The sequence below is a fragment of the Rhodofomes roseus genome (assembly GCF_022264815.1).
Source record: "Rhodofomes roseus strain CIRM-BRFM 1785 chromosome Unknown C8Q71scaffold_8, whole genome shotgun sequence".
NCBI lineage: Eukaryota > Fungi > Basidiomycota > Agaricomycetes > Polyporales > Fomitopsidaceae > Rhodofomes > Rhodofomes roseus.
In genome coordinates, this window is record NW_025952964.1 from 386554 (window position 1) to 412111 (window position 25558).

Sequence of the window (25558 nt, forward strand, 5' to 3'; positions counted from 1 at the left end):
CTGCAGAAGGACGGGATCGGGCGGCACAAGACACGCCATAAACATCAGGCTGCAATACGTGCTCTGGGTATTCAAAGCGATGCTCACCAAAGTAGCGGGGCAGGACCATCAGCATCGGTCCCAAGCCCACCAAGGCCAGCCCAGCTGCTGCAGCCACCGCAATTGTTGTGAAGTGATCCTGACGGCGATATCAATATGGACGAGGCGGACAAAGGTCAGAACAATGCGTTGTTTGCAGACCTAGAAGAGACAGATCACGGATACATTGGTTCCGACAATAATGAACTCCTATTCTCGGCCGGTTCTGGGAGCAACGATCAGCATCATCTGGGAGCATTGAAGGAACAGTTAAAAGACCCATCTATTCTCCCTTTTATCGACTTTTCGCAGATTGCGGGTACCGAAGACCATCACAATGACTCAGAACGTGAAGCTCTTGACGCTGATTCAACGATCCCATCTGTGATAGCAGCGATGGAAATGATGGGTGAGTTCGCAGTAGAACATGCACGAAGATGAGTTTGGAAGGTGCTCACCAGCGATGTGGATTTCGTCATAGGCCTTGATATGCCCGAGTCGACTCTTCCGGGTAACACGGAGCCAACTTTGGGGACCCAAGAACCCCAAGAGTCGATCCTTGGACATATGGAAGGGAGCAATGATTGGTTTCCGTATACAACAAAGACAGTAAGCAATAGTCTGCCGTGCCAGTAATCCAGTATGATATAACACTCACGGTCATGTTCCGTGCAGATGTTCATGGTTGATCTCCTCGACAGTTTGCCGCGACTGCGACTGTCTGATGATCACCTGCAGCTCATCCTATGGGTAATGAAGCAATGTGGTACTCCGGACGTACCAGGTTTCCGCGAGCTTCGGAACCTGCAGACACAGTTAACCAAGGATATTGGCGTGAAAACGACGCACCATGTGTCGTCGCAAGGAAATGAGGTGTATGCGAACGGAGCATCCTCGACCTTCCGGCTTGTAAGTTTCTCATATCCTTGCTTGAGTGCTCACCGGCAAAACGAGCTCATATTTGGTCTAGGACTGGAGCAATCCCCTTGTCCGCGCACACATGAAGCTCTATCCGTCTGTACAGACAAAGATCAGCGACATACTTGGTGCAGAGAAAGCCCTGCCTACCGTCATTGACACCTCAAAACTTGATTTGTTTCCCTTGATGTGGGCCAACTGGGAGCGGCCTGCATGGGCGCAGAAGCACTTCTACATCCGTGAAGTTGTTGAGTGCTATGACGGGCGGTTCCTTCTGCTCCTACGTTGGATGATTGAGAACGAGGAAGTGTCCGCAGATGGGATCGAACTCGCCTATGATGCCGCTGTATGTTCCGCTTCCGCCAAGTGCGTTGGAGGTGATCATGGCTAACTGGCATTGCTCTAGTCAAAACAATATGGCCTGCGTGATCCTGCAGTCATTCGGGTGTGCGCGAAGCAGCTGGTTGCCAATTATCGGGACTTACAGGGTCGTGGATATACTATCAAGTACGATGGTAAGTAATTATCAACAACAGATTAAAAGGCGAATCATAGATACCCCTCTGCTACAGAAACCGTCCCCAAATGGGCGACGATCAGTCATCCCAAACGGGATATCGCCCAAGGGAGGCCGATGTTCACCCTCTACGCCTCATGCTGGAGTGACGATGTCTCTGGGAATACAAGCAAGCAATATAATCCGCACACGAACATATATCTGGCAAATCTGAACCTACCACACGAGAAGCTCCAACAAGAGTTTTTTGTGCGCTTTCATTCGACGTCACAACACGCGAGTTCTTCAGAGCAGTTCTGTGCGCTTGATAATGACATGTACGTGTCAGCCACCGTCACTGCGTATCACGAAGGGAATTACTCACCGGCACGTGGATTCTGCGCAGAGGCCATGATAGATGGATTGAGGCATATGATTGCGCACTGAAGCAAGATATTCTGTTCCAAGTCCGACCGCATGTCAAGCCAGCGGATAACCCTCAGCAGTCGGAGACGTGTTCGCACATCGGATTGAAAGGGAATTACTTCTGTAGGCGGTGCAAAATTGGCGGCACGGCAGAGAAAAAGGAATCTGAAGACGGTTATGAGTCATTGTTCTCGGTACGTCTACTCACACAAATGAAGCTGTCCTTTGGCAATGATTGATATGATATGCAGGCTGGTGAAGCTCGAACCGTGGGCGAGACCATTAGTGCCATCAAGTTGCAACTCACATCAGGAAAACCAGAATTCCCTAATGAGATCTCATAACAACAGATGAGACAAACTTATGACAAAATAGATCTAATTAGTGACATTAGCTGTTAGTGAACTTTCCTCAACCCCAAAACTAATTTGCCCTAATTCTTGCTAATCCTGTCTAAACTGTCCATAATCCTGTACATATGACTCATAAGCCAGGCTATTTGAGATGTAAGTTCATGTCAAACATGCCTATGATAGCTCTCATCAATCAGAATAAGCTCTCAGTACAATCACTTAGAGCATACACATCACATCATTCAGTACAGGATTAAAGGGCTCTATTGCATGGACTATATGTACTAAGGAATGACAGACTATCACATAACAGCATGAGCAGAATGAAAGTACCAGACAGCGGAAATGTGCACAGAACAGCATAGCAGAAACAGCAATTACGAGAATTTGATCAAACGTAAGGTATTGCTAACAGATGTATCATGAGACTGACTCTTCCCATTACTAGTAGTACGTCAGTATGGAAAATGCTGCATGAAGGTTGCACTTACCGAACAAGCTTCAACAGCCTTGACATTATCTGGTGATAGTTATGAGGCTTATCCTTACGAATTGTTCCTAGGATCTCCATGTGCTCATCGAACACGTTGGCGTATGACGTGGCACTATACTTGATACTGGCATGATAGCCCGACTCCCACTCACGTAGGGAGGCATACACCTGAAGAACACATGAGCAAACAACAAATTTACAAGCAAGGAGGGCTACAAACACAAGTTGCCGCTGCCGCAACCATACAGCCAGGGAGCTCCAGCTCATCCGGATACTCGTCAGGGAGGCTGGAGACCAGTTCAGCTTGATGGGCATTACCAACTGAAGTCCGATGCTTGAAGAAGCCTGTACTGATGGCTTCGACGATGAGTGGGTGCTCATATGGCTTCGAACAATCGAGCTGCCGCTGCGAGGGCATTAGTACTGCACCATCAGACAATAGGAGACATACCTCTATGTCACCGGGGAAGATGTACTGATGGTCACGTAGCAGCATTTGAACACGGCGCATTGTACGATCGGGATCACCGCAATCCAAACCATAATTGACCACGATTTGCGTCGATATGATCTGTCGAAACACACCGCGGACGTTGCTGATGCGCTGGTTCGGCTGTAAACAAGGAGGCTGTGGTGAAATGTCACAGTAAAGCTGCATTTAAAGGACTCACGACGGAAGCCAACATTGTAAGAGTTCGTGGGCTCGGAACCCTTGATTGGGGGGCCGGGCTGCCCGTGAACCTGACGTTTGGTGGTCGCGGCGCGACCGGGGAGAATGTCGTGAGGTCTTGGTGTCGTTAGCGAGGCGAGGAGCTCCCGCTATAGTCGTAGCCGGGCGAGGAGCCTAGCAGTGGCGTGGTGTGTCCTAGGTCGGGCGAGGAGCCAGGCCGAGGGCGTGTCCTAGACGAGGGCGAGGAGCCGTGTCGAGGGGGAGTCCCGGACACAGGCGAGGAGCCTTGTCTAGGATTGGTCCTAGGCGTGGCGAGGAGCGCAGGCCGAGAAGGACTGAACGTACTCGGATGGCGCGGGGTTCGCACACAGACGATGTGGTAGTTCAGGTGTAAGAATAGATTACTTCCCAATATGGAAGGAGGATGGCTAAGTACAGACGATCTAATCTAATCTACACTAGACAGTTCATAATCTAATCTACTAGGGCAGGCATAGTATTGCCTACCCGTCACAAACATGTCTACATACTTCACATCACGGCTGATGCGGCGCGCAACTTCTCGGAGGCCTAGGTCCTTCGCACATTTCAGGAGTTGCTGACGCACGAACTCCGTCTTCAATTTCGGTTCAGGGAAGGCGTGAACAAAGGCGAGGTGGTATTCAACGGTCTTGATAGACTTGCGCAACAGAGTCTGGATGTCGGGACTCTGCGCTGTGAGTTGGAAGGCCTCACGGCCTTGCGGTAACACGATCCTCGTGCATGCTGGCCATTGCACTGAACCGTCACGACAATCGACGTCTTCGTCTTCTGTGTCCGACGTCCAACGTTGTCGAGGGTGGACTTCCGAGCGTGACTGACTCCGGCTGTGAGATGTTTGCGAGGATCCACGGCGCACCTCATGCCCTGAGTCCTCTGCATCGGAAGGCTGCCAAGACGGTTGCTAGTAGAGACGCTCACCATCCACACCCAGTGACAAATAAAGATACAACTCACCTCCTGTTCGTATGCGAGCTGAGCCCGGCTCTTCAAGCTCTGGCGTGCCGCTGCATGATCAGTCCTCCCGCTACGTGCGGGCTGCGCATCACGCCTGGCACGCTGGCGATACAATGATCAGCACAGAGAACCGTGATCGAGCGACAGTAACCGACCTTGTCCTCGCGGCTGTCGACACTGCCGCGGCGAGTGCGATCGCCGGCACTGGAGCGATCTGCGCGGACCTCACGCGAGTCATCGTCGGACGTACCGTACGCACTAACTCGCCCCGGATCACGCGAGCCCCTCCTGACATGCGCTGAGCCAGGTCGGTCGTCGAGAGCTTGGGGCCGCGAGCGCCGAGACTAACACAATGAATAGAGTGAGTGATTGCCAAAAACAAATCGAGGTTGAGATACAAACCTTATCACCGTTGTTTGAGGAGGCGGACCCGTGCCGATTGACCGGGACATCCGGCGAGTTTGGCCGTGGTGGCGAGGGTGGTTGCGGCGGCGAGGACGAGACCTGAGCGCTGCCGCGAGAGCGCTGCGTTTCCGCCCAGACAGGCCTCTGTCATTGAGAAGTTAGCAGCACCTAAGAGTGCAGTATATACAACGCACCTCTTGGGCGAATGCCTCCTCCAGCTGACGTGGAGATAGCTGGTCCCACTCGTCACGTTCCTCAGCCTCGCCGACATCCTCAGCGTCCTCTCCCTCAGCCTCTGCGTCACCGGCGCCGAAACCAGGAATGATGAGCTCTTCATCACTGGAGTAGAGTGCGGCAGATGTGCGGCGCGACTTTTGTTGTTGAACGGCATGTTGTGACCATTTTCGCGCGGCCGGGTCCATGCATTGACCAAGTGACGAAGACTGCTGTGAGGCTGCGGGAATCTCGAAGTTAATGATGTATGCAAACATTCGTTACTTTAATTGCTTACCTGCACGGTTCGACATCATGCGCGGTGGCTCGTCGTCCAAGTTGTTGAGGTACGCTGCACGAGAGAGACGAGGAACTGAACGTCCCGTGATTGACGATGTGCGGCTGTCGCGGTACGTGGCGGCGTTACGACTCGGCGCGGCTTCGCCGTCTGAACCTTCGTAAGCTGTGCGCGAGAGACGAGGCACCACTTGCACGCGCGTCGCTGAAGATACGTGGGACGCAGTGCTTGACTTAGCGGTGGACTTGGCGGATCGTGCTTGAACGTCCGCTAAGTGACATACATTAGAGATGAATGAGCGCGTCACTGAACATAACGCACATTTATCCGCCTTCGCCTTCTTAGCTACAAATGCTTCAGTCTCCGGGTCGACTGCGTCTGGAGCTGGCGAAACTGCCTGTATCCGCTTTCTCTTGCTCTTGGGCGCGTCTTGCATCCACACTGTCAGATGAGCACAGGTAAGTCTCGTAGTCAGACACTTAGAATCACCAATACCTTGATCATCCATAGCCTTGGCCCGAGCGCGTCGTGGGGCTACACGACAATAAGTTATACTATACGCAGCAATAAGTAATGCATGACTTACGCAATGACCTGCTAACCATATCTTCATCAGATCCATGCGCACCGCCAGTTCGCTTCAGGGACCTTTTGTCAGGAGCTTGAGACCATGACGGCGAACCCGGAGGCGAGAAGTCCGAGTACCGAGTCATATTATGATAAAGCGAGAATAGGAAGAGAGACTCTGAGATGCTGAGACGGGGAACTTAGCGGGAGATAGGATAGGTGATAGGTATTAGGGAAGTCGACAACGTGGCGGTAGTAGTGCATTGCAGATGCGACTCACTTGGCCGGCCGACCGTGGGAACCGCATCATCGCCCGAGCGCCCGAACACGTCGAGCGCACGACTCTACGACTCTCACTCTGCGCACCCCGCGGCAAGGCCCCACGTCAAAGGAGAGAAATCCTGAACGCAGGGCCCGCAGCCTTTCCAGCCTGCCCCCATCGCCCACGCCCCCGCTGCATCCCCACGCCCTGGGCAGTCGCCCCACCGGCACAAGCAGTTTGCCAGCCCGGGCCCTGCCCCCTGGCCCGCGCACTCCCCCGCCTTCAAGCGCCACGCCCTCGCCGCGCGCCATGCTGCAGAGCGCGACGGCGCTGCACATCTTCGCCGCCGCACTGGCCGCGGGGATGGAGCGGGGGCGCGTGCGGCGTGCAGACCAGCAGAGCACCCGCCCGTGTCGCCCCCGCCCGCATCGCCCCCACCCGCGTCGCCCCCACCCGCGTCGCCCCCGCGTCGCCCGCCCGCCGGCACCCATTGCGCGTCGTGCCGATCCCTCTCCCGCCGCTCGCGTCCGACGCGTCTACCGCGCTCGTCGCGTCAACCCCTTTTGCTGCCACCTCACCGCTGCCGTCCTCCCACCCGCCCCACCGCCACCACCAACACCAGCACAAACGTGCCGCCGCTCGCCAGCACGCACCCGCCGCCGTCCCGTCACACCAACGCTGCCCGCCTCGCCTCGCCGCGTCCTCGACGGTCGCCCGCACTTCGCACCCCACGTCCGTTGTTAGCGCCTGCGCAGCGCTCTGCGCGGGCGGTCCGCGTCCGCGTCCACCAACCGTCGCGTCGCCCCATCCCCATCCTCGTGTCGCGCGCACGCATGTGTCAATCCTCCCCCTCCACCTCTCCTGCGCCCGGACAGCCACTCGACGCGTCCAGCCCCGCATCAAATCGACGGCAAGGCAGCGCAAGCTCGCTGCCGCCCACCCCTTGCTGATGCAAACGCCGCTCCTGTGCTCAACGCGGAGAACGACCGTTGACAAGTGATGCGACGCGCGAAGAACCAGCGCGAGACTGCGTTTCCGCCACAAACACGAGCGAAACAGCGCCGAGACACACGCTGACCACGAGCATGCAGGGCCAATGCCCGGCATGCAAGCGCGGCCGACGAATGGATGCAACGCGCGCGCAAGGTTGAGCGCGAGCAAACGGCGGCGGGTACGGGTCGGGGCGAGGGGGAGGTAGAGCAGGTCGGCAGTGCTGAGCAGAGGGGTAGGTGAGTACCCCCTTCCTCTCCGTTGCGTCGTGTTCTCGCTCCAAGGACCGCCCTCGACGCGTCAAGCCCCACCGTCTCGCAGCCGTCAAGGCGACTCTTCCACGAATCTCGCAGCTGCCCGGCTCCCACACCACCCACGCCCACGACACGCACGGCGACCGGCATGATTTGTGCGTCCGGACGCTCTGGCCTTCCGGTGGATCACTGCGCCCATACTGACTGACTCATCAAGGAGCCCGGCATACACGTTCGGGATGGTCGGCAGCGTCATTAGGGCGAGGAGCGCGCACCTGACAGTCGCGACAATCCGGCGATACATGCGCGGCGCGGGGCGTCGCATCACAACTTGATGAGGCCGCCAGCCAAAGCTGTGAGTAGCACCTTAATGAGATGCTGGGAGTCCAGCGGATACAGGGATTGATGGTCACCGTAGACTTCATCCAAGGAGGGCAACGCACAGGTCCCCGCGCTACCTTCTTGCCCGTGCGATTGCACGCATCCTCGCACGCTCACACACCGTCACTCGCCTCCTCGCACGCTTGACCCGTCGCCAGTACCTGCACCCGCGCCAACCCGCGGACGACCCGTACCCGCTGGGCGGGTAGCTGACCCTCGCGGGTACGGGTAAGCCCCCGGACACCCAGGGGTTAACCCTGCAATCCACTAGCCGCGGTAGACAGCGACGTTGTGGCGAAGGGCCGCAAGCGCCCCGTGCGAAGTCGGAGCGTCGCGCGGTGGCGCGCTTCTTCCGACTGACCGTCACCATCATCGACCACGGTTAAGGTAAGTCGCTCATTTTCAGGTAATCTATAGTCTGGCTGACTCTTAAATTTCATTAGGATGGTGCGCTGCCAGGGCTGCGACAAGGAGTTCACGCTCGCCGGCTATGAACGACACCTTGAGCTCACGAAAAATCCTGCCTGTGCGCAGATCTACGAAGAGATCAAGGGCTTTTTGCCTCATGACTCATCTGCTGAGGGCTCGAGTGAAGAGGCCCCTGAGGATGGCATGCAGGTTGACCAGCCCGATGCTGGAGGAGCGCATGACATGGAGGAAGACGAGCCAATCGCATTTGCCGGCGATTTCTTCGGCGACGACTATGTCGAAGCGGACTTCGACTGGATAGGAGACGGCAACGGGAATATGGGTGTATGGAATGCCGATGGTGCGTCACAGTCTCTCCAACAGATTTACGAGCTAATATCTCTGCACAACCGCAGAAGATAGCTCGGATGACGATGATGCCGAAGTGATTGACTTAGAGGAGGATCGATGGGAGCCTGAGCTCCCTGTACATGACGAGCTCCCGCCTGACACGCTTGCACGCCCCGACGACGATGACGTGCAGGGATCCGATGCAGAGGCTGGCATGCCTCAGCCCATCTCATCCGAGGTACGCCACGACATGGAGGAGGCTCTGCGGCACCCTTCCGTGGTGGAGTCCTTTCCTAGCAACAGGGCTGGTGCGCCTGTTCCCAACCGCGATGCCCAGCCAGCCGGGTACCACCAGTACGCGCGGACGTTCAGTGGCCGTAATCCATGGGCGCCCTTCCAAAATCGGATCGACTGGGCTCTTGCTCGCTGGGCGAAGCTTCGAGGGCCCGGCTCTAACGCGTTCACGGAGCTGTTGAAGATCGAAGGTGTACGTGTCACGAGCTCAACAAAGTATAAGTCCTCATAAATTTGTAGGTACCCGAGGCCCTTGGGCTATCATACCGCAACACCATCGAGCTGAACAAGCTCATCGATGAGCACATCCCTGGTCGTCCAAGGTTTCAACGCCGTGAGATCATAGTCTCGGGCGAAGCCTTCGAGGTCTACTTCCGCGACGTCATTGAGTGCATCCGGGCGCTGTTTGGTGATGCTGAGTTTGCCCAATACCTTGTCTTTGTCCCGGAACGACACTGGGTAGATGCCCGTAAGACTATCCGTCTATACCATGACATGCATACAGGAAAGTGGTGGTGGGCTACTCAGGTTTGATACAGTCTTCACGCCGACTACATGTACTGATGTTTTGTTATAGGTGGACCTTGAACGCTCGCATCCAGGCGCAACAATCATTCCCGTCATTCTCTCATCCGACAAGACGCAGGTCACGTTGTTCCGCAACAAGGTCGCGTACCCGTTGTACATGACCATTGGCAACATCCCCAAACACATCCGGCGAAAGCCATCGCAGCGCGCGTGGGTCCTCCTTGCTTATCTCCCCGCTTCTCGCATGTCGCATATCATGAACAAGGCTGCTCGTCGCCGTGTTGTTGCCAACGTTTACCATGCTTGTGTGCGCCGTATCCTCCACCCTCTCAAGGATGCAGGGATTGAGGGTGTGGAGATGAGCAGTGCGGATGGTGCTGTCCGCCATACTCATCCCCTGGTGGCAGCCTTCTCTGCTGACTACCAGGAGCAGACGCTCACTACTGGTGCAAAGACGGGGGAATGCGCTACCTGCGAAGTTCCCCCAAATGAGCTTGGTGATGGCTCGGATACCCAGTACCCAATCCGTAACATCAGGCGCATCCTAGATGCCCTTGCTCTGGCTGATGGACCACCTGACGAGTTCCGGCGTGCATGTCGCGAGGCAGGGATCAAACCCATCTATAAGCCCTGGTGGCAGGATCTTCCTTACTGCGATATCTTCCTTGCTATCACCCCCGACATCCTTCATCAGCTGCTTCAGGGCTTGATCATGCATATCATTGCATGGGTCATTCTAGCCTACGGGGCTGCTGAGATTGATGCTCGCTGCCGCCGGATGCCTCAGAACCATGGAGCCCGCTTCTTCCTCAATGGCATCACAACGCTCTCGCATCTCTCTGGCCAAGAGCGGGAGGACATCTGTTGCATCCTCCTTGGCCTCATCATTGATCTCCCTCTTCCTGGTGGCCTCTCCCCTGTCCGGCTTGTTCGCACTGTTCGCGCCATCCTCGACTTCCTCTACCTTGCTGGGTACCCTGCTCACACTTCCAAGACCCTGGACTTGATGGATGATGCTCTGAGTCGCTTCCATGCGAACAAGGACATCTTCATTGACCTGGGCATCCGCTCCAACTTCAACCTACCCAAACTGCACTGGGTCTCAAAGCATTGGCGCCGTGCAATCGAGTACCTTGGGACCTCTGACAATTTTGACACCCAGTACACCGAGCGCCTTCACATCGACTTTGCAAAGCAGGCTTACCGTGCGACAAATCACAAGGACGAGTTCCGTCAGATGACGCGTTGGCTGGAGCGCAAGGAGAAGATCATGCAGCATGAACGGTTTGTTGCCTGGCGCCTTGCTGGAGCTACTACCCCTTCCCTCCCCAATCCTGTGCTTCAGCCTCCTCAGCCCACCATCCATCTCTCCATGACCAAGCATCCATCTGTTGCATCAGTCAGCATCCGCGAACTGGTCAATGACTATGGTGCCACATATTTCCTTGCTGCTATGGGGCGGTATGTGGCACAGATCAGATATCCACACATTCAGACCCGCAGGCAGCTTGAGGAGGAGGCGAGGAACATATGGCTCCCTTTCCACTCTGTTGGTGTCCACCACAAGGCCCACTTCTGGCTTGGTGATGCAGAACATTTCCAGCCTATGTCTGATTCCTGGGATGTGGCTCATGCAAAGCCCTCCTGGAAGAACAAGCATGGCTTGGAGATACCTGCGCGGTTTGACACAGTGCTTGTCAACACTGATGAAGGAGGCTACTCAGGTGTCAAAGGTAAGTCCTACATGTATTCCTGAGCACCTTCTGATTTTCTACACAGGTTATTGTGTGGCTCAAGTGCGTGTGATGTTTGTGCTCTCAAAGACAGCACACACCAAAGACAGCACACACCACAATATTTCCTCTGGAGCACCAATCTCCCAAGCATTTGGCATATGTTGAGTGGTTCACTGATTTTGCCAATGCTCCAAACCCTGTCCATGGGATGTACAAGGTAAAGCGCGAGGTACAGAATGGTGAGCGCCTTGCAAGTATTATTCCTGTGAAAAACATCAGGCGTACTGTACTGCTTTTCCCTTCATTTGGGCCAGTTGCACCCCATGATTGGACCACTAGTAATGTTCTAGAAGAATCCCCTACCTTCCATGTTGATAGGCACCTTGACCGTCATAGCTTTGTTGTTGTACAGTAGTCAAATTTAACTCTACATGTGTTGACAATCCTCAAGTATTGGCCAAAGAGTATGGCTAATCACAATAACACCACCAAACTGTATACTCATTAGTGAATTTTATTTGAATTAGCACAGATGATCACTCATAAGAATGGGATTAGAGAGGTATGGCTAATTTGAAATAACATAGCCAAAGTTAGGGAATTCAGGTTTTCCTGATGCAGGGAGGCTTGCCGCGGAAAGAGAGAGGCCGTCGAGGAGCTGCAGACGAAGTCGGGAGTCAAGGACAAGACGGCGCAGTACTGGATCGATGTTGTACTGGCGAGAGCGCAGCAAACGCAAAAGCGTCGGTTTTATGGTGACGCGAAGGAGCGGGACGCGCGGATGTCAGATGCGCGGCGATTGAAGGGGGAAGCACGGAAGAAGATGAAGGAGACAATTACTGACGAGATACAGGAAGAGATACATGATTGGCTTGTGCAACAGCCTCCGGACAGCTTCGCTGCGTTGCCTGAGAACTCTCGTGAGTGGTTTCGTAATTTTCTCTCCGACCCGGACACCAGAAGTAGATTGGCTTACCGCTGTCCAAACCTTACTTCAACACAGCCTTGCGTGCGGAAGTACGACCCGGGGATCACTACAACGTTCTTCTGGGTATACCAGGGCTGAATGTGCATGAAGATACACCCATTGAGATCCTTCATACATACCTTCTTGGCCACGACAAGTACCTTTGGCACTCAACAACTCGCGAGTGGGACAAGAAGCGCGAAGAGCTCTTTGCGCAAAGGCTGCAGTCATCATCGATTGATGGCCTGTCAATCATTTCTCTGCGCGCCGACTACATGCTGCAGTACAAAAACTCACTCATTGGCAAGCACTTCAAGGCGCTACAACAACTCGGCGTGTTCCATCTTCATGGAGGACTATGTGATCCCTTGATCTTTGACCTCTGGAAGGCGACGGGAGAGCTTGGTGCGCTGATATGGGTGGGAGAAATCAGTGACATGGATCAGTATGTGGTACGTACAGCATGTGCCTTTACTTCTGCATGATATCCACTGACAGCGGCGCGCCGCGCATGATATTGGGATATTTGACAGGCTGACCTAGAAGTCCTGATAGCCAATGTCCTCGATATCTGGGCTATCATCGACCCCGGGCGCATTATCGTGAAGGCAAAGTGCCACCTACTCGATCATATACTCGCGGATGTGCGCAAATTCGGCCCTGCGGTTCTCTACTCCACCGAAATTTTCGAGTGCTGGAACTCAATCTTCCGGTTCTGCAGCGTATTGTCCAACCATCAAGCACCGAGCAAGGACATCGCGCACGCCTTGGCAGATCTGGAATGCTTCAAGCACATCGTCAGCGGCGGTTGGTGGAAGGATGCGGGCGGCAACCCTATTCAAGCCAGCGCATCGGTGCGCGAATTCCTTCAGACCGCTCCGGCACTCCAGCGTTGCCTCGGTTGGGTTGACCCAATGATCCTACGGCAAGGTGAGTGACTAAAGCTCTCTAGACTCTGATTGAGATCAATTCCTCACTCGGACTCATAGGAACTGTCAAATTCGAAAGTCAGACAAACCAAGCCATGCCGAGATTTCGAGAGTCGGATGTGCAGGATGATGAAAGTGGCGCGGTCAAATTTGTGCGTCAGAATGCCGGTGCTCGCAGCTTCTACGAGGAGAAGTCAGGTTGGATCCGCTGCAAATACCTGATCTCGCAATCACGGGATGTCTGCAAGCGTGGGTCTTGGGTATTCTACCGCACTCAGGCGGCGGCGGACGCAGCTGCCGTACGTCCGATGAGCGATTATACTGTCCGTCTACTGATTTTCACTCCCATATCAATCTCGCAGACTGCAACCGGTGTTGCCGCTGGCCGTATCCTTGAGATCGCGGCACCAGGCGAGTTCACGGCTGCAACGTCAGAAGGTAGCGCGAGAGTGCTCGTCCGACGATATATAATATCAGATTGCAATGATAAACACTACAACATGCCGGTTCTAACACCGGCAGACGACGCGGTAGATGAATTGCAGCCCAAGGTACGTCTGACCTATAGATCTCTGAAGGATTGATGCTGATAGTCGTTGTATCACCGGCGACAATGAAAATCATAGGATGTACTCTACATCTTCAATGCTCAACATGACTGCTGTACTGCTGGCTGCTCAGCCACCACCACTACGCCCGTCATTCAGGAAGGCCGCGAGACGAAGCGAACGCGTAACGTCTGGACTCACGCGAAGACCGAGCGTTACATCCTGAATATGCATGCACTGCATAATGCAGCTCTCCTTCGGCAGACTCTTCCTCGAGACCTCACTGCACCCAAGTACTATGTCGAGGATCGTGTGGCCAAGCACCGCGAAATCTCGGCCTCCCTCCGTATCAGTGGTCCAGCGAAACGAGCGGAAGCTAAGGTCAAAGCCGCAGAGACCCGGGCTCGGAACAAGGCGGCGAAGTAGCTTCTTCGTAGTACACTGCTCCATGCGCTGTAACGATATCATCCCCCTCACGACGTCTGAATGTTCATGTCAGGGAGCTCCGTTCTTGATATTGTGATAATACTATGCCAGTCTCACCAGTCGATCAACGCTCAACCCGACGATCACGTCCTATGTTCCTACGCAAGGCACGATACTCGCACATGCGTCACGACATCTATAATCTCTCGTTCACATTATATTAACATTACATTCAGGTTGGGAGGCATGCTACGGTCGGCCTATCGATCTCAGCTGAGCATCACCTTACGAAAGTGACAGCGTGACTCGACCACGGCGGCTAGCGGCAGGTTATCATCTAACGCTCGGGTCGGGCCACAAGAATTTGGCGGTGTACTCGGTCAGTCGAGTATAGGTAAAGTTCTTGTCTGCTTCTCATAAGTAAAAGTGATTTACTAGATCAGCCGATAGCTTCAATTGAGACCAACACGGCGACATGATGTGGATCTTCCCGTTCGATTGAAGGGAGCGCAGCACCGCTCCTCAAAAACAAAACATTTCCTTCGAGCCGGGATCGAACCAGCGACCTCAAGATGAAATGTACCCTATTACAGTCTCGCGCTCTTCCAACTGAGCTATCGAAGGACATATTCTATAGACACTTGTTGGTCTGTAGAGACCAGAGCATGAGGTGGCAACGACCATCATGTAGTCATTGTCGAATCAATGTAACTTAAGTACTCATACCAGGCACTACATTATAGATACACCTGGCATGTTTGATGTATACGGTGCACCACAACGATGTCTATAGGGAAGTACTTTAGCGACTACAAATGGTTTACTTTGAACATGTGACGTGTTCATTCCGGTAGCGCGGACACATCTAGAGCTGTGGCAGGACATAGTACTTGTTCATGACACCAACGACATGTCTTGAGGATTACAACCAGCAACTCCTGCAAGTCTACGTTACACATCTCCCGCCTGAGATTTCCTGCGCAACATCAGACTCAATACACCAACGCTAATGAGCTGGATCTCCTTTCGGGACTCCCAAATAGGTAGTATGATGCAGAAAACGCCACTCATACCAACCCAAATACTATGTTTATTGTGCGGGAGTCATTTGCGTCAGCTTGTGGCCATCATCGAGAGATCTTGCACAACTTACATCGTACACGCGACCCAAAACTTGTAGAATGCCTTGCTGAAGATGTAATGGGAGAAGAACATCGGTAAGGGCACTAGAGGAAACCGTGAGTCAAACAGCACAACGAACGATGACAAAAATAATGACCAATGATCGCCACTATGAGAGTGAGGGCTAGCGAGTACCACGCAGCGCGCTTGAACACTCGTTTAAGCTCTTCCCTACTCGCTGCAAGCCGAGGCTGATGGGGCGCTGCACCGACTGGCCTAGCCTCCGCAACCACAGCTGATTGCTTCTCATCGTACGGGTTTTTATCTGGTTTGATGTTGTCGTCCACACTTTTGTCAGATATTGAACCATCTCCTTCCACGTCCTCATATACGGCGATGGCCCTTGTGTCGGCGAAGTCGTAATTCGCAGGTTCTAGGCAAAAGCCTCAGCGACGCAACGGGTAGTAGGCTCGCGTAAGACCTACTCGCAAGCGATACAAACACAGTGATGAGTCCAGAGAATAGTAGACCAGTGAGTCCGCTGCAGACGGCCGAGTAGGGCTCAGCGAGGTTGGCCACGTTTATCTCCCCTATGTCCGGTGTAATGCGAAACATGAGATCAGCCAGACCACCGAGCGGGCCGACATATGTACCATATATCTTCCAGCAGCCTATCATCCAAGCAAGCATACCGAGGATCGCTCCAACAATTGACCCGCTGAAAACGGCAGCTCGCGAGAGCTTCGACCACGTCACTGTCAAAGCGATCGGTATCACGGCTGGACTGAGGACGACACCCCTGGACGTTGCATAAGCTCAGTGACGACACGAGCTGAAGGAGGTGATATACTGACTGCACGTAGAAGAGCTACAGTCAATGAGTACATGGTCAGTAGTGTACAGTTGAACGGCCAATGATGCACTTACCCATCCGAGGTCGATCGTTGCCGCGTTGAGCTTAATATTTGCTGTACGTCAGTATATGCACTCCCGACATAGAAGGGCTAGACTCACTATTGTAGCCCATGCACCGGCCCACACGGCCCATAGGCAGATGAAGTAGTGAGAAACGCGGACAATCTCTGCACTGGTTGCATTCGGTCGGAAGTAGGTGCGATAGATGCTGCGACATCGAATTCAGCTACGCGGGAACGGGAACTCTCGACACATGACAACTTACTCATAGGAGCTACCGATAAGGTATTTCAGCGATGTGCCAGAGGGGAAATCACAGAAAATCGAACGTACAAAAGACTAGACACACCAATCAGTTCTGCGCTGATGGCAGACGTCACGGCCATGCTACACGACTCCGATCAGCCGCCAGACAGAATGAAGACGGAATTTTCAACTCACAACACGACCAATAATATTGCTATCGCGCCGCCTTTCCCCATCACCACTGCAGCAGCAGCAGGCGCCGCAAGACCTGCACTCGTCTGCTCTGCTGACAGTGGGTTAGGGTAGGTAGGGAATTTCGGCTACTCATGCGGTGGCCATCAGTTGAGCCTCGGTGACAGGAAATGACATGACACGCACATTATTCTGCAGCGCGCGCGCAGCCAAGCCGAGGCATGACGCGAATGCCCAAGGTACGGCGAACCACGACAAGCCGCCAAGCATCTATGCACAAAACATCAGACACACTCGGGCGAGGGATCGGTAGACTGACGTATGCTTTCGTCGTTGACTCCGGCGCACTCGCGATAGCCTGGTCAAAATGTCAGTAGCTTGCAACACATCACGAGGTCTACACATACACGTTGCCAATACCCTACAGGAACGAAGTGTCAATCGCAACACGACAAACCGCGAGAGATTTGCGTACCTTGGTCGCAGAATACCCCAGCAAATCCTGACAGGATCGTCGCCGCGCCGAATACCATCCCTTGGTTTGACTTCATCGTCAAGTAGCTCCCTCCTTGATTCCCGTCGACTGGATTGTCGACACCCGCCTGCACAAGCAGGTCGTACAGAGCGCCGATGCTTCCTGTATCTGGCGACGTCCCACTGAACTTCGTGGTCAGGACTCATCGGTACACTAGTCAACCGATGACATACTAAACGTGGCCTTGGAAGAGGTAGATGATGATGAACAGGATGATGGTGTGAGCCCAGTCGCACATGAATGTCGCACGAAGGCCACCGAAAATCACGTAGACGGCGATTCCAATCGGGAGCAGGAAACATGCTGCAATGACGTTCATACCTGTCAAGGCATTCACAGTCGCCGCCCCGCCCACTGTCGATCAAGGATCAGTATGAGGCGATGGAAACGTAATCATCGTGTCAGTCACATACGCAGAAGAGAACCGCAAACAACGAGGATGCAGAGGAACGCGTAGAACGTGAACAATAAGTGGACGCCCGTTCCGAACCGTATCTTTGCGATCTGTGTAGCAAATGAGTACAAAGGTCAGTCGTCGCAGATGCCCGTGCGTACCTCCAGAAACGTGTGTGCGCCGTTTGCGTTCATCTTCACCTTCGCCGCCACCATGGCGAAGAAGGCGAGTTGGATAGTGCCTCCGACCCCGTACCACCTACGGACGTTCACGTCAGAATCCGGAGCCATCTGACATGTCTGATGACAGTACCATGGCCCGCTGACACCTAATGAGCGTCCGTCAGCGACTGCTTCGCGGCATACTATTACTACTTTGACGTACCGAAGGTATAGGCCGCTGTGCTTGACTGCAGCAAGGTTGCGCTCCATGTCCATGCACTGACTCTATGCGTACAATGTCAAACAGGCCAGATCAGTCAAGAGTGTCTTCCCGGCGTACATTCCACAACACACAAGTCCTGGCTTTTGCTATGGTCAGCCAACTTCGCTCCTGCGCACGAATAAGGTGTCTTTACCTTGACGCTTCTCGAGGCGCTCTAGATCCAACCTGGTGTCAAACGACAGATCGCGTAGCTCGATAACTGTGGGACTGACCGAGAATTCCTCAGACGAAGTGGGTGAGAACTTGGAGAACTTAGCTTGCAGGGCCGTCAAGACAAGCATAAGCGCGGCGAAGAAGAATCCAACGCCTTCCGTAAAGTGAGGCTACATCGCTGTGATGAATCGAAGACACCACATACCAACGACGACGCCATAGCCAACGCTTTGATCTGTAGACATAGTAAGTCGTTTGCCGCCAGCTATATGCGGTGCCATTTCAACACGAGGCTCACCTAGCAGTGGCCTGAATTCCGAGACACCTATGCTAGACATCGTTCTAGGAGATCCGGGTCTGTGAGAGAAGCCCTCGACGACCACTCATGGAAGCACACAAGCTCGGCTTTTGAACCGTTGGCGATGCTGGATAGCTTGTTGGACATGATACCGTATCGCGGCGATAAGCAACCCCACCGGTAGTACATATACATCGTTGAAGCGGATTCTCGAAGTCGTGATGCCAGACGCGACACAACCATAGATAAGGAACCCGTGTATCTCACCGGCGTGCACGCGAGGCCTTCACGTCGGCGTCCCGTAGACGTAGACACGGCGGATGTGCTCCCTGATGACATTGCGGCGTCTCTTGGCTTGCATACGTCCTCACAAATCGACCGCTCATCTGCGTTATTCAGAGAGTTTGGAGCCCGTCAAAGCCGTACGCGTGGTTGCGCTCGTGATGAAGCCAGAGATAGCGGCCGCCGTAGGATCACAAGCCATATAACCAACCTAGACTTTGCTGAGACCGCCTTGAAGCCTTCCCTCGCTCGCGAATCTTCACGGCTGCACACTGTGCAATGTTCACAACGCCACACACCCCTACGCAACTAAAACACATCAGGGATGCGCGATGAAACGTCAGTATGTAAGTATATAAAATGTAGCCCCAGTGACATTAATTGCCTATGTTACTCACGCTTCAGTCAGGCCTCAGTCTGTGTCTTCGTCATCTTCGTCAGCGCTTCAGCTCCTGCGCCGCTCGCACCTGCCACACTCAGCGCTATCCTGCCGTCCCAATTTCCACCGCGACGTCGACAGGCAAATCGTGTACGTGCTTCGCAATCGAACTCGTCGTGACAGCGTTCGGCCCTTTGTCCGAGTCGGGTGCCGCTGCGATGCCCTTCAGTGACAAGCCACGAGTACGGTCATACAGTTTTGATGCCGCATACATCGACCTAATACAAGTGTCAGGATCTCCAGCATTCAAGTTCGAGCGGATCGAATGAACACACGGATGTTGAACGTTGAACGTTGAACGACAACGCCTAGGCGCCTGCGGTGGCGAAGACGGTTTTGCTAATTAGGGACCCTAGCGTAGGGTTACCGCCACCGTGACCGGTCCTACTAGTACACCCCTCGCAGTAACCTTCATACTGGAATGGCGGATGCGCCAGCTGTGGACCCTGCGATAGCTATGACTGGGGTAAAATCCAGTCATTGACATCGCAGGCGACTTCAATCAGCTTGTGGCACCTGCTGAAAACATCATGATGTTTTCGGTAGGTGCCAAGCAGATCACAACAAGGTGGAAATTCGCACGCCTGGATTCCGACCCTGCAGAAACCTTGCTATCGCAACCTGAAGGTAATTCCAGTACGTCGCAGTCTCGTAACGACCTTCACTGCGCTCGATGCTTTTTAACATCCACGTACTTGCTGAATGGTGAGCACTGCAGAGATTTAGACTCGAATGAATACGGCGTGGTTCACAGCCTGAGACCGTACAGCGACTACTAGTAGCGTCACGCTACTGACGGCTAGTATACCCATTCTGCCCCAAGGATCGCACGCGGACATCCATATCACTAGGGATGGGCCTTTACAGCACGATACTACGTGCCCGTAGATGAGAAGAGAACAAAGGGGTGATCGCGGTGTACTTGTGTATCTCTAGAAGTAGTACCGTGACTCGGACACGACCGTGCATCACTGCATGCGACTTCTACAATCAGTTTGAGACAGCTTATGCCTGTCAGTGAACTCCAGCAATGATTTTCAGCGACCTCGTCATTGTGCGCCGCAGACGGTACGAATTTTTAGAAGCAACGTACGGATCCCGAGATGCCCGAGCTCCTTGTAGCTTTGCCAGTCCTTGGTTAGCTCGCATCAGCGTCTTTGTCTGCGAAAATCGGGTGTTCTCTCCTACTGGCCGTGAGGAGCGGGGGTTATTATGAGGATCCCAGACCCGATGCATCTGTGTGCTGCGAACAGTAACTCAACTTATATTCTACAAGGTAAGCGCTCTCTGACACCATCTATTCAGTAGAGGAACCCCGGGGCTGGACAGCGGTCATTCATACAAGTCGAGCGCACATCGAGCGCAGACGTGCCTGTATATGCCTAGAAGGCCACCGTATTAATCGAGTGCATTTGCCTTGAGTTAGAGTCCGTTCACATCGCAGGGATCGCGAAGCAATGGCACCACGACTCGGCTGCAGTGGATCCAGATTCCATGGACACTGGCACTGGGTACCGGTGGCATCAGCCACCTACGCCACCGCCACCTCCTGGACGAGCGAGAACGGCAGTCCGTTGTTCGTTAGGTGTTATCTAGATGAGCCTCGAGACCGTAGCGCTGATGCCGGATGCAATTGAACGCGTCGTACACGCCGTCCTGCTAATTACGTCTAACTCTGATGGACCACGCATGCAGCTTTACAGAGCGCCATCTCTGCAATCGGCGTCTTCCCTACCAGTTCGAGCCCGTTACGCTCCCACTTATGTACCCTATGTAACTCCGGTCTGTTGGCATGCATTCTTTTTCGTAGATGAGTCTCACAACGTGAACGAGGCGTGGAGAGTCTATCGCGAATCCGACGCACTATGCGCAGGGTATGGCCGTGCGTCAAAGCCTCAGCGCACGTCATGTCCAGTCAAATTGCAATGCGAGAAGTGTCTGACGGCATTCGACAAATACCTTGTCCAAATTTCATTGAACGTTCACTCGATCATGAGTGAGGTAGGTTGTTCTACACAGCTCTGTACACAGTGAGAGGAAATGATGAAGAAACACAGATGCATAAGACGTACGAGTAAGCACCGTATATCAATAGAGTAGTTGCAAATACAATGAGCGGGTGTCGAGCCCATATTAGGCACTCATGTCCCTCAGATCCGATACCAATTGGACGACTTTCCCCGACCTCGGAGTGATGATGCACGTGAAGTCCTTAGGATGGCTAAGTGTGGGTCAGTACAATCCACATCCGTCACTGTTCAGCCGAAAGTTCACCTCACGAATCCTGGTACAAACTCCGCAGCAGGCGTGAGGGGTTTGCCGTCCTTGCCTGTCACTTTGGTGATGTTGACGGTGGCGACGAGATGAGCTACCGCGAGCCATATACTGCTGTCTGCGAACTGTTGCCCTGGACAGACACTGACGCGTCGTATGCACATGTAATGAGAATTCCATCGAAGCGCCGATGGACTCATACGAGGGGGCTCAACTCACCGTCTACCAAAGCCGAACGCGATATTGCGAGGGTCGAGCAACTGCAGCGCCTGATGATCCATCTCAAGAAAGCGCTCCGGCCGGAATACCTCTGGTTGTGGATATGATGCCTCGTCTCGTGTCATCGCCCTGCGAAGTTGCGATCATTATGCGGCGCATTGTTACGGTCGATGTGGACGTACCATATATTCGCGATCACCATCGAGTCCGCAGGGATGTTGTAACCCCGGTACTCGTCGGGTTGTATCGTTCGATGAGGTATACCTACGCAAGATTGCTTATGCTTATGCAGACGGAAACGTGATGTTTCGACGGAACGTACCTAGCGGCACAGGGCAATTCCATCTGACAAATATGGTCAGGTCGGCGATCGCTATGTGAGCCGGAAGCCTCACCGGAAGACCTCGCGAATGACACACTCCAAGTAAGGCAGCGCTTCTCTATCGTCAAAGTCTGGCAGTCTTTCGGTCCCGACCGTACGGTCTATCTCTGCTTGTGCCTTCTGACAGACTTCGGGGTGCAACAGCATAGCCAGAATGAAAGTCGACAGGATGACTACTGTCTGAGGTGGCCTTCAGCATTTTCACGCGCCTAGTATGTACAGAGCAGAGCAGAATTACCGTGTCCGTTGCCGCTAGTGATGAAGCAGGTGAGATTCGCATATATTGTACAACGCAGATCCTACCTCCATAGAGCACTCCGGCAGCAGACTTGATGTCGTCCTCATATTCCTTGCTGAGGGATCCTTGCCGAAGGACTTCGTCCAGGAGAGACGCTGTGAAACATGGAGACGCTGTGCCGGACGCCTGCGGCGCTCATGAGAATGAAGCTCACGACTAATTAGCCTGGACTACTCACCATGGCATTTCGCACCATCTCAAACGGCATGTCGAACATCTTCTGTACTACTTTCTTGACCTCAGCGGCCTTCCGCTTGAATCCGGCGCCAGGGAACCATATGGGCAGATATTGCACTACAAACGGGAACAACGTCTACAGGCTCAAGTGAAGGTCACCAAAAGAACTACTCACAAGTCGGGAAAAAGTCGACAAGCATCGACCCGGCATTCCCGGATTCCACTGTCTCTTTGCCGGCGCACTCTGCGATGTGAATGTACTCATCATCTACGGATTCAACGCGATGGCCATAGGCGATCTCCATGATTAACGCTGCAGCGTATCTACAGCCCCATGAGGTCACGCAGAACGTGCGAAGCTGGGTACGGACCTTCGGATATGAGGCATGAACTGCTCCGGCGTCTCGAGCAGCCCGGACAGAAGCACGGAGATTTCTCTCCGTTGGATCGGGCGGTAGCTCAAGAGAGCCTGTTTGTCCTGAAAGGCGCTTGCAATCCATCTGCGATGTCTTCGGAAGCGTTCCCCATATGAGAAGTGCGTCAGCACATCCCATCCCATCCTGGGGCGAATAATCCCGTCAGCAGGTAATTGGCATCGGGGTGGAGTGTCCCTCACAGATCCTGTAACAAGATGAAGCGCGGCCGATGCGAGTACTTTGCGCTTCTCTTGTCCAGTAAGTCTTGCGCAACCTCTAGAGAGTTTATGATGATTGCTGATGTCCGAAAAAGGCGCAGGTAGACGATATCGCCTGGATGGACATAAATCAGTTCAGTGTCCTTCTGAGCATCAACAACCGAGCTACTACTCACCATACTGAGCCCCCCATTCCCTGAACCTTGTCTGCTGGGAGACTGAAGGAAGCTGATGGACGTTTCCCAAGAAGGGAACCGGTTTCGGCCCTGGAGGGAGGCGCGAAGTTGTAGGTGTTCGATATCCAGACATCCACAGCCAAACCAGGACGACGAAGAGAATGCCAAACAGGAACAGTATGGGATCCATTGCAGGAGGGCCGCCTCGGAGGTACAGGCTGCGAGATGCTGATCCTGTCTGTGTTATATAAAGGCAGCGATGTATCAAGACGCTAGCAGACCCCCGCGTGAGCATTCGGGTCGCCCGTCGACGATTGCTTCAGGCAATTGCGCCCAGACATTGCGAAGGTATGTTGGTCCCCTCGGCAGTCGGCAGAAGTGTATTGGGCTGACACATTTTTGTTGTTTCTGTTCGAAGCACTGGTCCAACTTCTCGGTGTCAGGCCCTCACAGCTCTCACAGTCTCACGTCTCGACAAACCGCCCGATACAGGGCGCAATCGCGATACGTCGAGGGCAACGAACCTATTGAGTCCTGATCTGCATTACATGTCGACATTAGCACGAGGCAGACGCCACGATCCCGCGCACCTTGGCAGGATAGGTAGGCGTTTTGGCTCTTCCTTCGATTTGAAATGTCTCATTGATCCACAGGATCAGGCAGCCGCACGAATGCTGAGATCCTGACATTCGGATGCCCGATTTCGCCGACCAAACGTGCGCTATACACAGTCATGATGTGAATTCCGGTTTCCTCTTTGTCTGCGCTGGCATGGTTGTGACTGAAACGGTACATCACCGAGAAAAAAACATGGCGCGAGAACAGAAATCGCCGTACATGTGCTGCCCTTAACCGGTACCTCCGAACTCGGGCGGAGCGACGTATGCCTTATTGTCCCGGTAGTCCATCGGCGCCATAGCATCCCGAGTCGCGGTTTCTCACTACGAAGCCGAGCAATACAGTGGACAGACACCGAGCCATAACACGAGCCAAGATGGATATGCCGTTGCCGGTGCACTTGCCAGACTTGGGTCCTGATAACCTAACTATCACCTCGGGCGGTTGAAAGTAAGCATGGAGACGGAACAAGGTTCGAACAGACACTGATTAGGCGCCCATGTGCTGTCATCTACAGGTAAAACACGTGACCGTCCCCAGCGTGCGCCGTGCAGTCGTAAGTTCTCGTTTCTTGTCAAAGTTGGAAACATACACAGTTAGCTCCTGTTTGCTCCCACCGTCGAGGATCAAGAAAGCACGTCCGAGGCATCCTGCGATGTTCGAATCAGTAATGTGAGTTGAGATGGCTGATTCTAGGCCCTACCATTGACAGCCAACAATTCAAATCTCACTGCAGAATCTAGCCTAGTCGTAATGCAGCGTCTTTCGTTAAGATTGCGGGCAACGATCAAGGGAACAAACAACGGATCGACGGTCGCTCAGAAACATTGGTCGCAGCACCCCTTGTGGACTATGACGCATTTGAAGCCGGATACAGTATCACATCGTGCGACGATCATTACATCCGTCTCAGCGGCACACATACCTCCGGTTGCTGGTACAGTACAAACCCGAATGTCAAGTTCAGAGCAATGCTCCCTGCCTGAGCCAAGCCTCCCTCCGATGCATCTAGCGCCGCCTGTCACGGTGAGCGGTACTGGGAATGCGATGTGGAACGTGGCGTCGTACTGTATATAATAATGGCGCTAACGCGAAGTGTTTGATGGATGACGGACCCTGGGCTGCTGAGAATCATCATGTAAGTCCTCATCGCCCTGCTCGCTAGCTACGCTGAGACAGCTACCAGCGGTCATTGGACTGTGTCGATACGTGAAAGTCGCACCCTAGCGACTTGCCGCCGACATGCAATGCGGAACAATCGTAACCACAAACGAAGGCGTACGCTGCGATCTCAAGTTTACGTGGAATTTGCTGACCAACATTCCGTTCATAGTCGGAGGTTTGTCTGCAGATTTTGAGCGGGTTTGTAATTCACGGCTACTGCTAACAGTCATTTTGTGAATACAGACATATCCATGCAACATGTAGAACGTTCAGGCTTGACTCCGCGAGACAGCATCAGCGATGTTCCTCGCAGGCGCGTCATTTGGGCGCACTGCCATGCATGAATAGACGCATGAGAGCTCAGAAGTCTCAGGTATGTCCGGGGGGCTTCATGATACAATTTAGTCACTACATGGTGGCTCATTCCCTGCAGCGATGATGCATGGGATCGGTGGCCACAGAAAGCAAGGGATCGAACGTGATACAGACGTACCCTGACTTCTTCAGCGTTGACATGATGCTCGACACCCGTGGATAGGTCGGCGGAAAGCTCCCTTACTCAGAGCGTTACTTACGTATTGAGAAGACTGCCCATGGATCGCGCTGGAT

General features: G+C 53.7%; 7 protein-coding genes and 1 non-coding gene across 8 annotated transcripts; 3 read left to right on the forward strand and 5 right to left on the reverse strand.

Moving 5' to 3' along the window:
- Positions 1 to 195: 195 nt before the first annotated feature.
- On the forward strand, positions 196 to 2262 carry C8Q71DRAFT_856855 (uncharacterized protein; the record flags this gene model as incomplete). The annotated part of the gene is made up of 8 exons (XM_047927343.1): positions 196 to 487; positions 560 to 687; positions 754 to 987; positions 1049 to 1342; positions 1403 to 1511; positions 1569 to 1830; positions 1899 to 2112; positions 2170 to 2262. The coding sequence occupies 8 exons, from the start codon at positions 196 to 198 to the stop codon at positions 2260 to 2262; spliced, it is 1626 nt and encodes a 541-aa protein (XP_047779693.1).
- Positions 2263 to 2648: 386 nt separating this feature from the next.
- C8Q71DRAFT_722985 (uncharacterized protein) lies at positions 2649 to 3275 on the reverse strand (the record flags this gene model as incomplete). The annotated part of the gene is made up of 4 exons (XM_047921561.1): positions 2649 to 2715; positions 2763 to 2932; positions 2985 to 3170; positions 3216 to 3275. The coding sequence occupies 4 exons, from the start codon at positions 3273 to 3275 to the stop codon at positions 2649 to 2651; spliced, it is 483 nt and encodes a 160-aa protein (XP_047779694.1).
- A 286-nt stretch (positions 3276 to 3561) lies between these two features.
- Positions 3562 to 6059, reverse strand: C8Q71DRAFT_722986 (uncharacterized protein; the record flags this gene model as incomplete). The annotated part of the gene is made up of 10 exons (XM_047921562.1): positions 3562 to 3862; positions 3965 to 4377; positions 4431 to 4532; positions 4586 to 4774; positions 4833 to 4979; positions 5030 to 5289; positions 5347 to 5616; positions 5668 to 5787; positions 5842 to 5880; positions 5933 to 6059. 10 exons carry the CDS (start codon positions 6057 to 6059, stop codon positions 3562 to 3564), a joined length of 1968 nt encoding a protein of 655 aa, XP_047779695.1.
- Positions 6060 to 8809: 2750 nt separating this feature from the next.
- C8Q71DRAFT_706547 (uncharacterized protein) lies at positions 8810 to 11532 on the forward strand (the record flags this gene model as incomplete). The annotated part of the gene is given in 5 exon segments (XM_047920510.1): positions 8810 to 9046; positions 9094 to 9381; positions 9431 to 11114; positions 11161 to 11192; positions 11209 to 11532. The coding sequence occupies 5 exon segments, from the start codon at positions 8810 to 8812 to the stop codon at positions 11530 to 11532; spliced, it is 2565 nt and encodes an 854-aa protein (XP_047779696.1).
- A 210-nt stretch (positions 11533 to 11742) lies between these two features.
- C8Q71DRAFT_706460 (uncharacterized protein) lies at positions 11743 to 13987 on the forward strand (the record flags this gene model as incomplete). The annotated part of the gene is made up of 6 exons (XM_047920506.1): positions 11743 to 12037; positions 12121 to 12536; positions 12618 to 13014; positions 13107 to 13316; positions 13425 to 13564; positions 13640 to 13987. Coding segments are annotated over 6 exons (1806 nt in total), but the record flags the coding sequence as incomplete, so codon positions are not given.
- A 538-nt stretch (positions 13988 to 14525) lies between these two features.
- C8Q71DRAFT_t66 lies at positions 14526 to 14611 on the reverse strand. The gene has a single exon. It is a non-coding gene; the product is annotated as a tRNA-Tyr (tRNA).
- Positions 14612 to 14757: 146 nt separating this feature from the next.
- C8Q71DRAFT_555081 (Na+/solute symporter) lies at positions 14758 to 18612 on the reverse strand. Its single transcript, XM_047919314.1, has 26 exons — positions 18465 to 18612; positions 18287 to 18413; positions 18194 to 18223; positions 18048 to 18142; positions 17969 to 17989; positions 17893 to 17915; positions 17776 to 17837; positions 17704 to 17719; positions 17553 to 17649; positions 17411 to 17501; positions 17171 to 17351; positions 16938 to 17119; positions 16870 to 16883; positions 16782 to 16820; positions 16649 to 16732; positions 16466 to 16590; positions 16358 to 16411; positions 16290 to 16298; positions 16124 to 16232; positions 16037 to 16066; positions 15964 to 15977; positions 15763 to 15908; positions 15595 to 15699; positions 15267 to 15542; positions 15141 to 15213; positions 14758 to 15071 (listed from the first exon to the last, which is right to left on the reverse strand). Exons 2-26 carry the CDS (start codon positions 18324 to 18326, stop codon positions 14939 to 14941), a joined length of 2049 nt encoding a protein of 682 aa, XP_047779698.1. The 5' UTR covers positions 18327 to 18413; positions 18465 to 18612; the 3' UTR covers positions 14758 to 14938.
- Positions 18613 to 20934: 2322 nt separating this feature from the next.
- C8Q71DRAFT_753797 (cytochrome P450) lies at positions 20935 to 23564 on the reverse strand. Its single transcript, XM_047923454.1, has 14 exons — positions 23168 to 23564; positions 22974 to 23106; positions 22729 to 22917; positions 22533 to 22681; positions 22359 to 22474; positions 22186 to 22306; positions 22121 to 22134; positions 21896 to 22062; positions 21823 to 21845; positions 21683 to 21764; positions 21501 to 21629; positions 21282 to 21425; positions 21080 to 21228; positions 20935 to 21028 (listed from the first exon to the last, which is right to left on the reverse strand). Exons 1-13 carry the CDS (start codon positions 23460 to 23462, stop codon positions 21141 to 21143), a joined length of 1650 nt encoding a protein of 549 aa, XP_047779699.1. The 5' UTR covers positions 23463 to 23564; the 3' UTR covers positions 20935 to 21028; positions 21080 to 21140.
- Positions 23565 to 25558: the final 1994 nt, after the last annotated feature.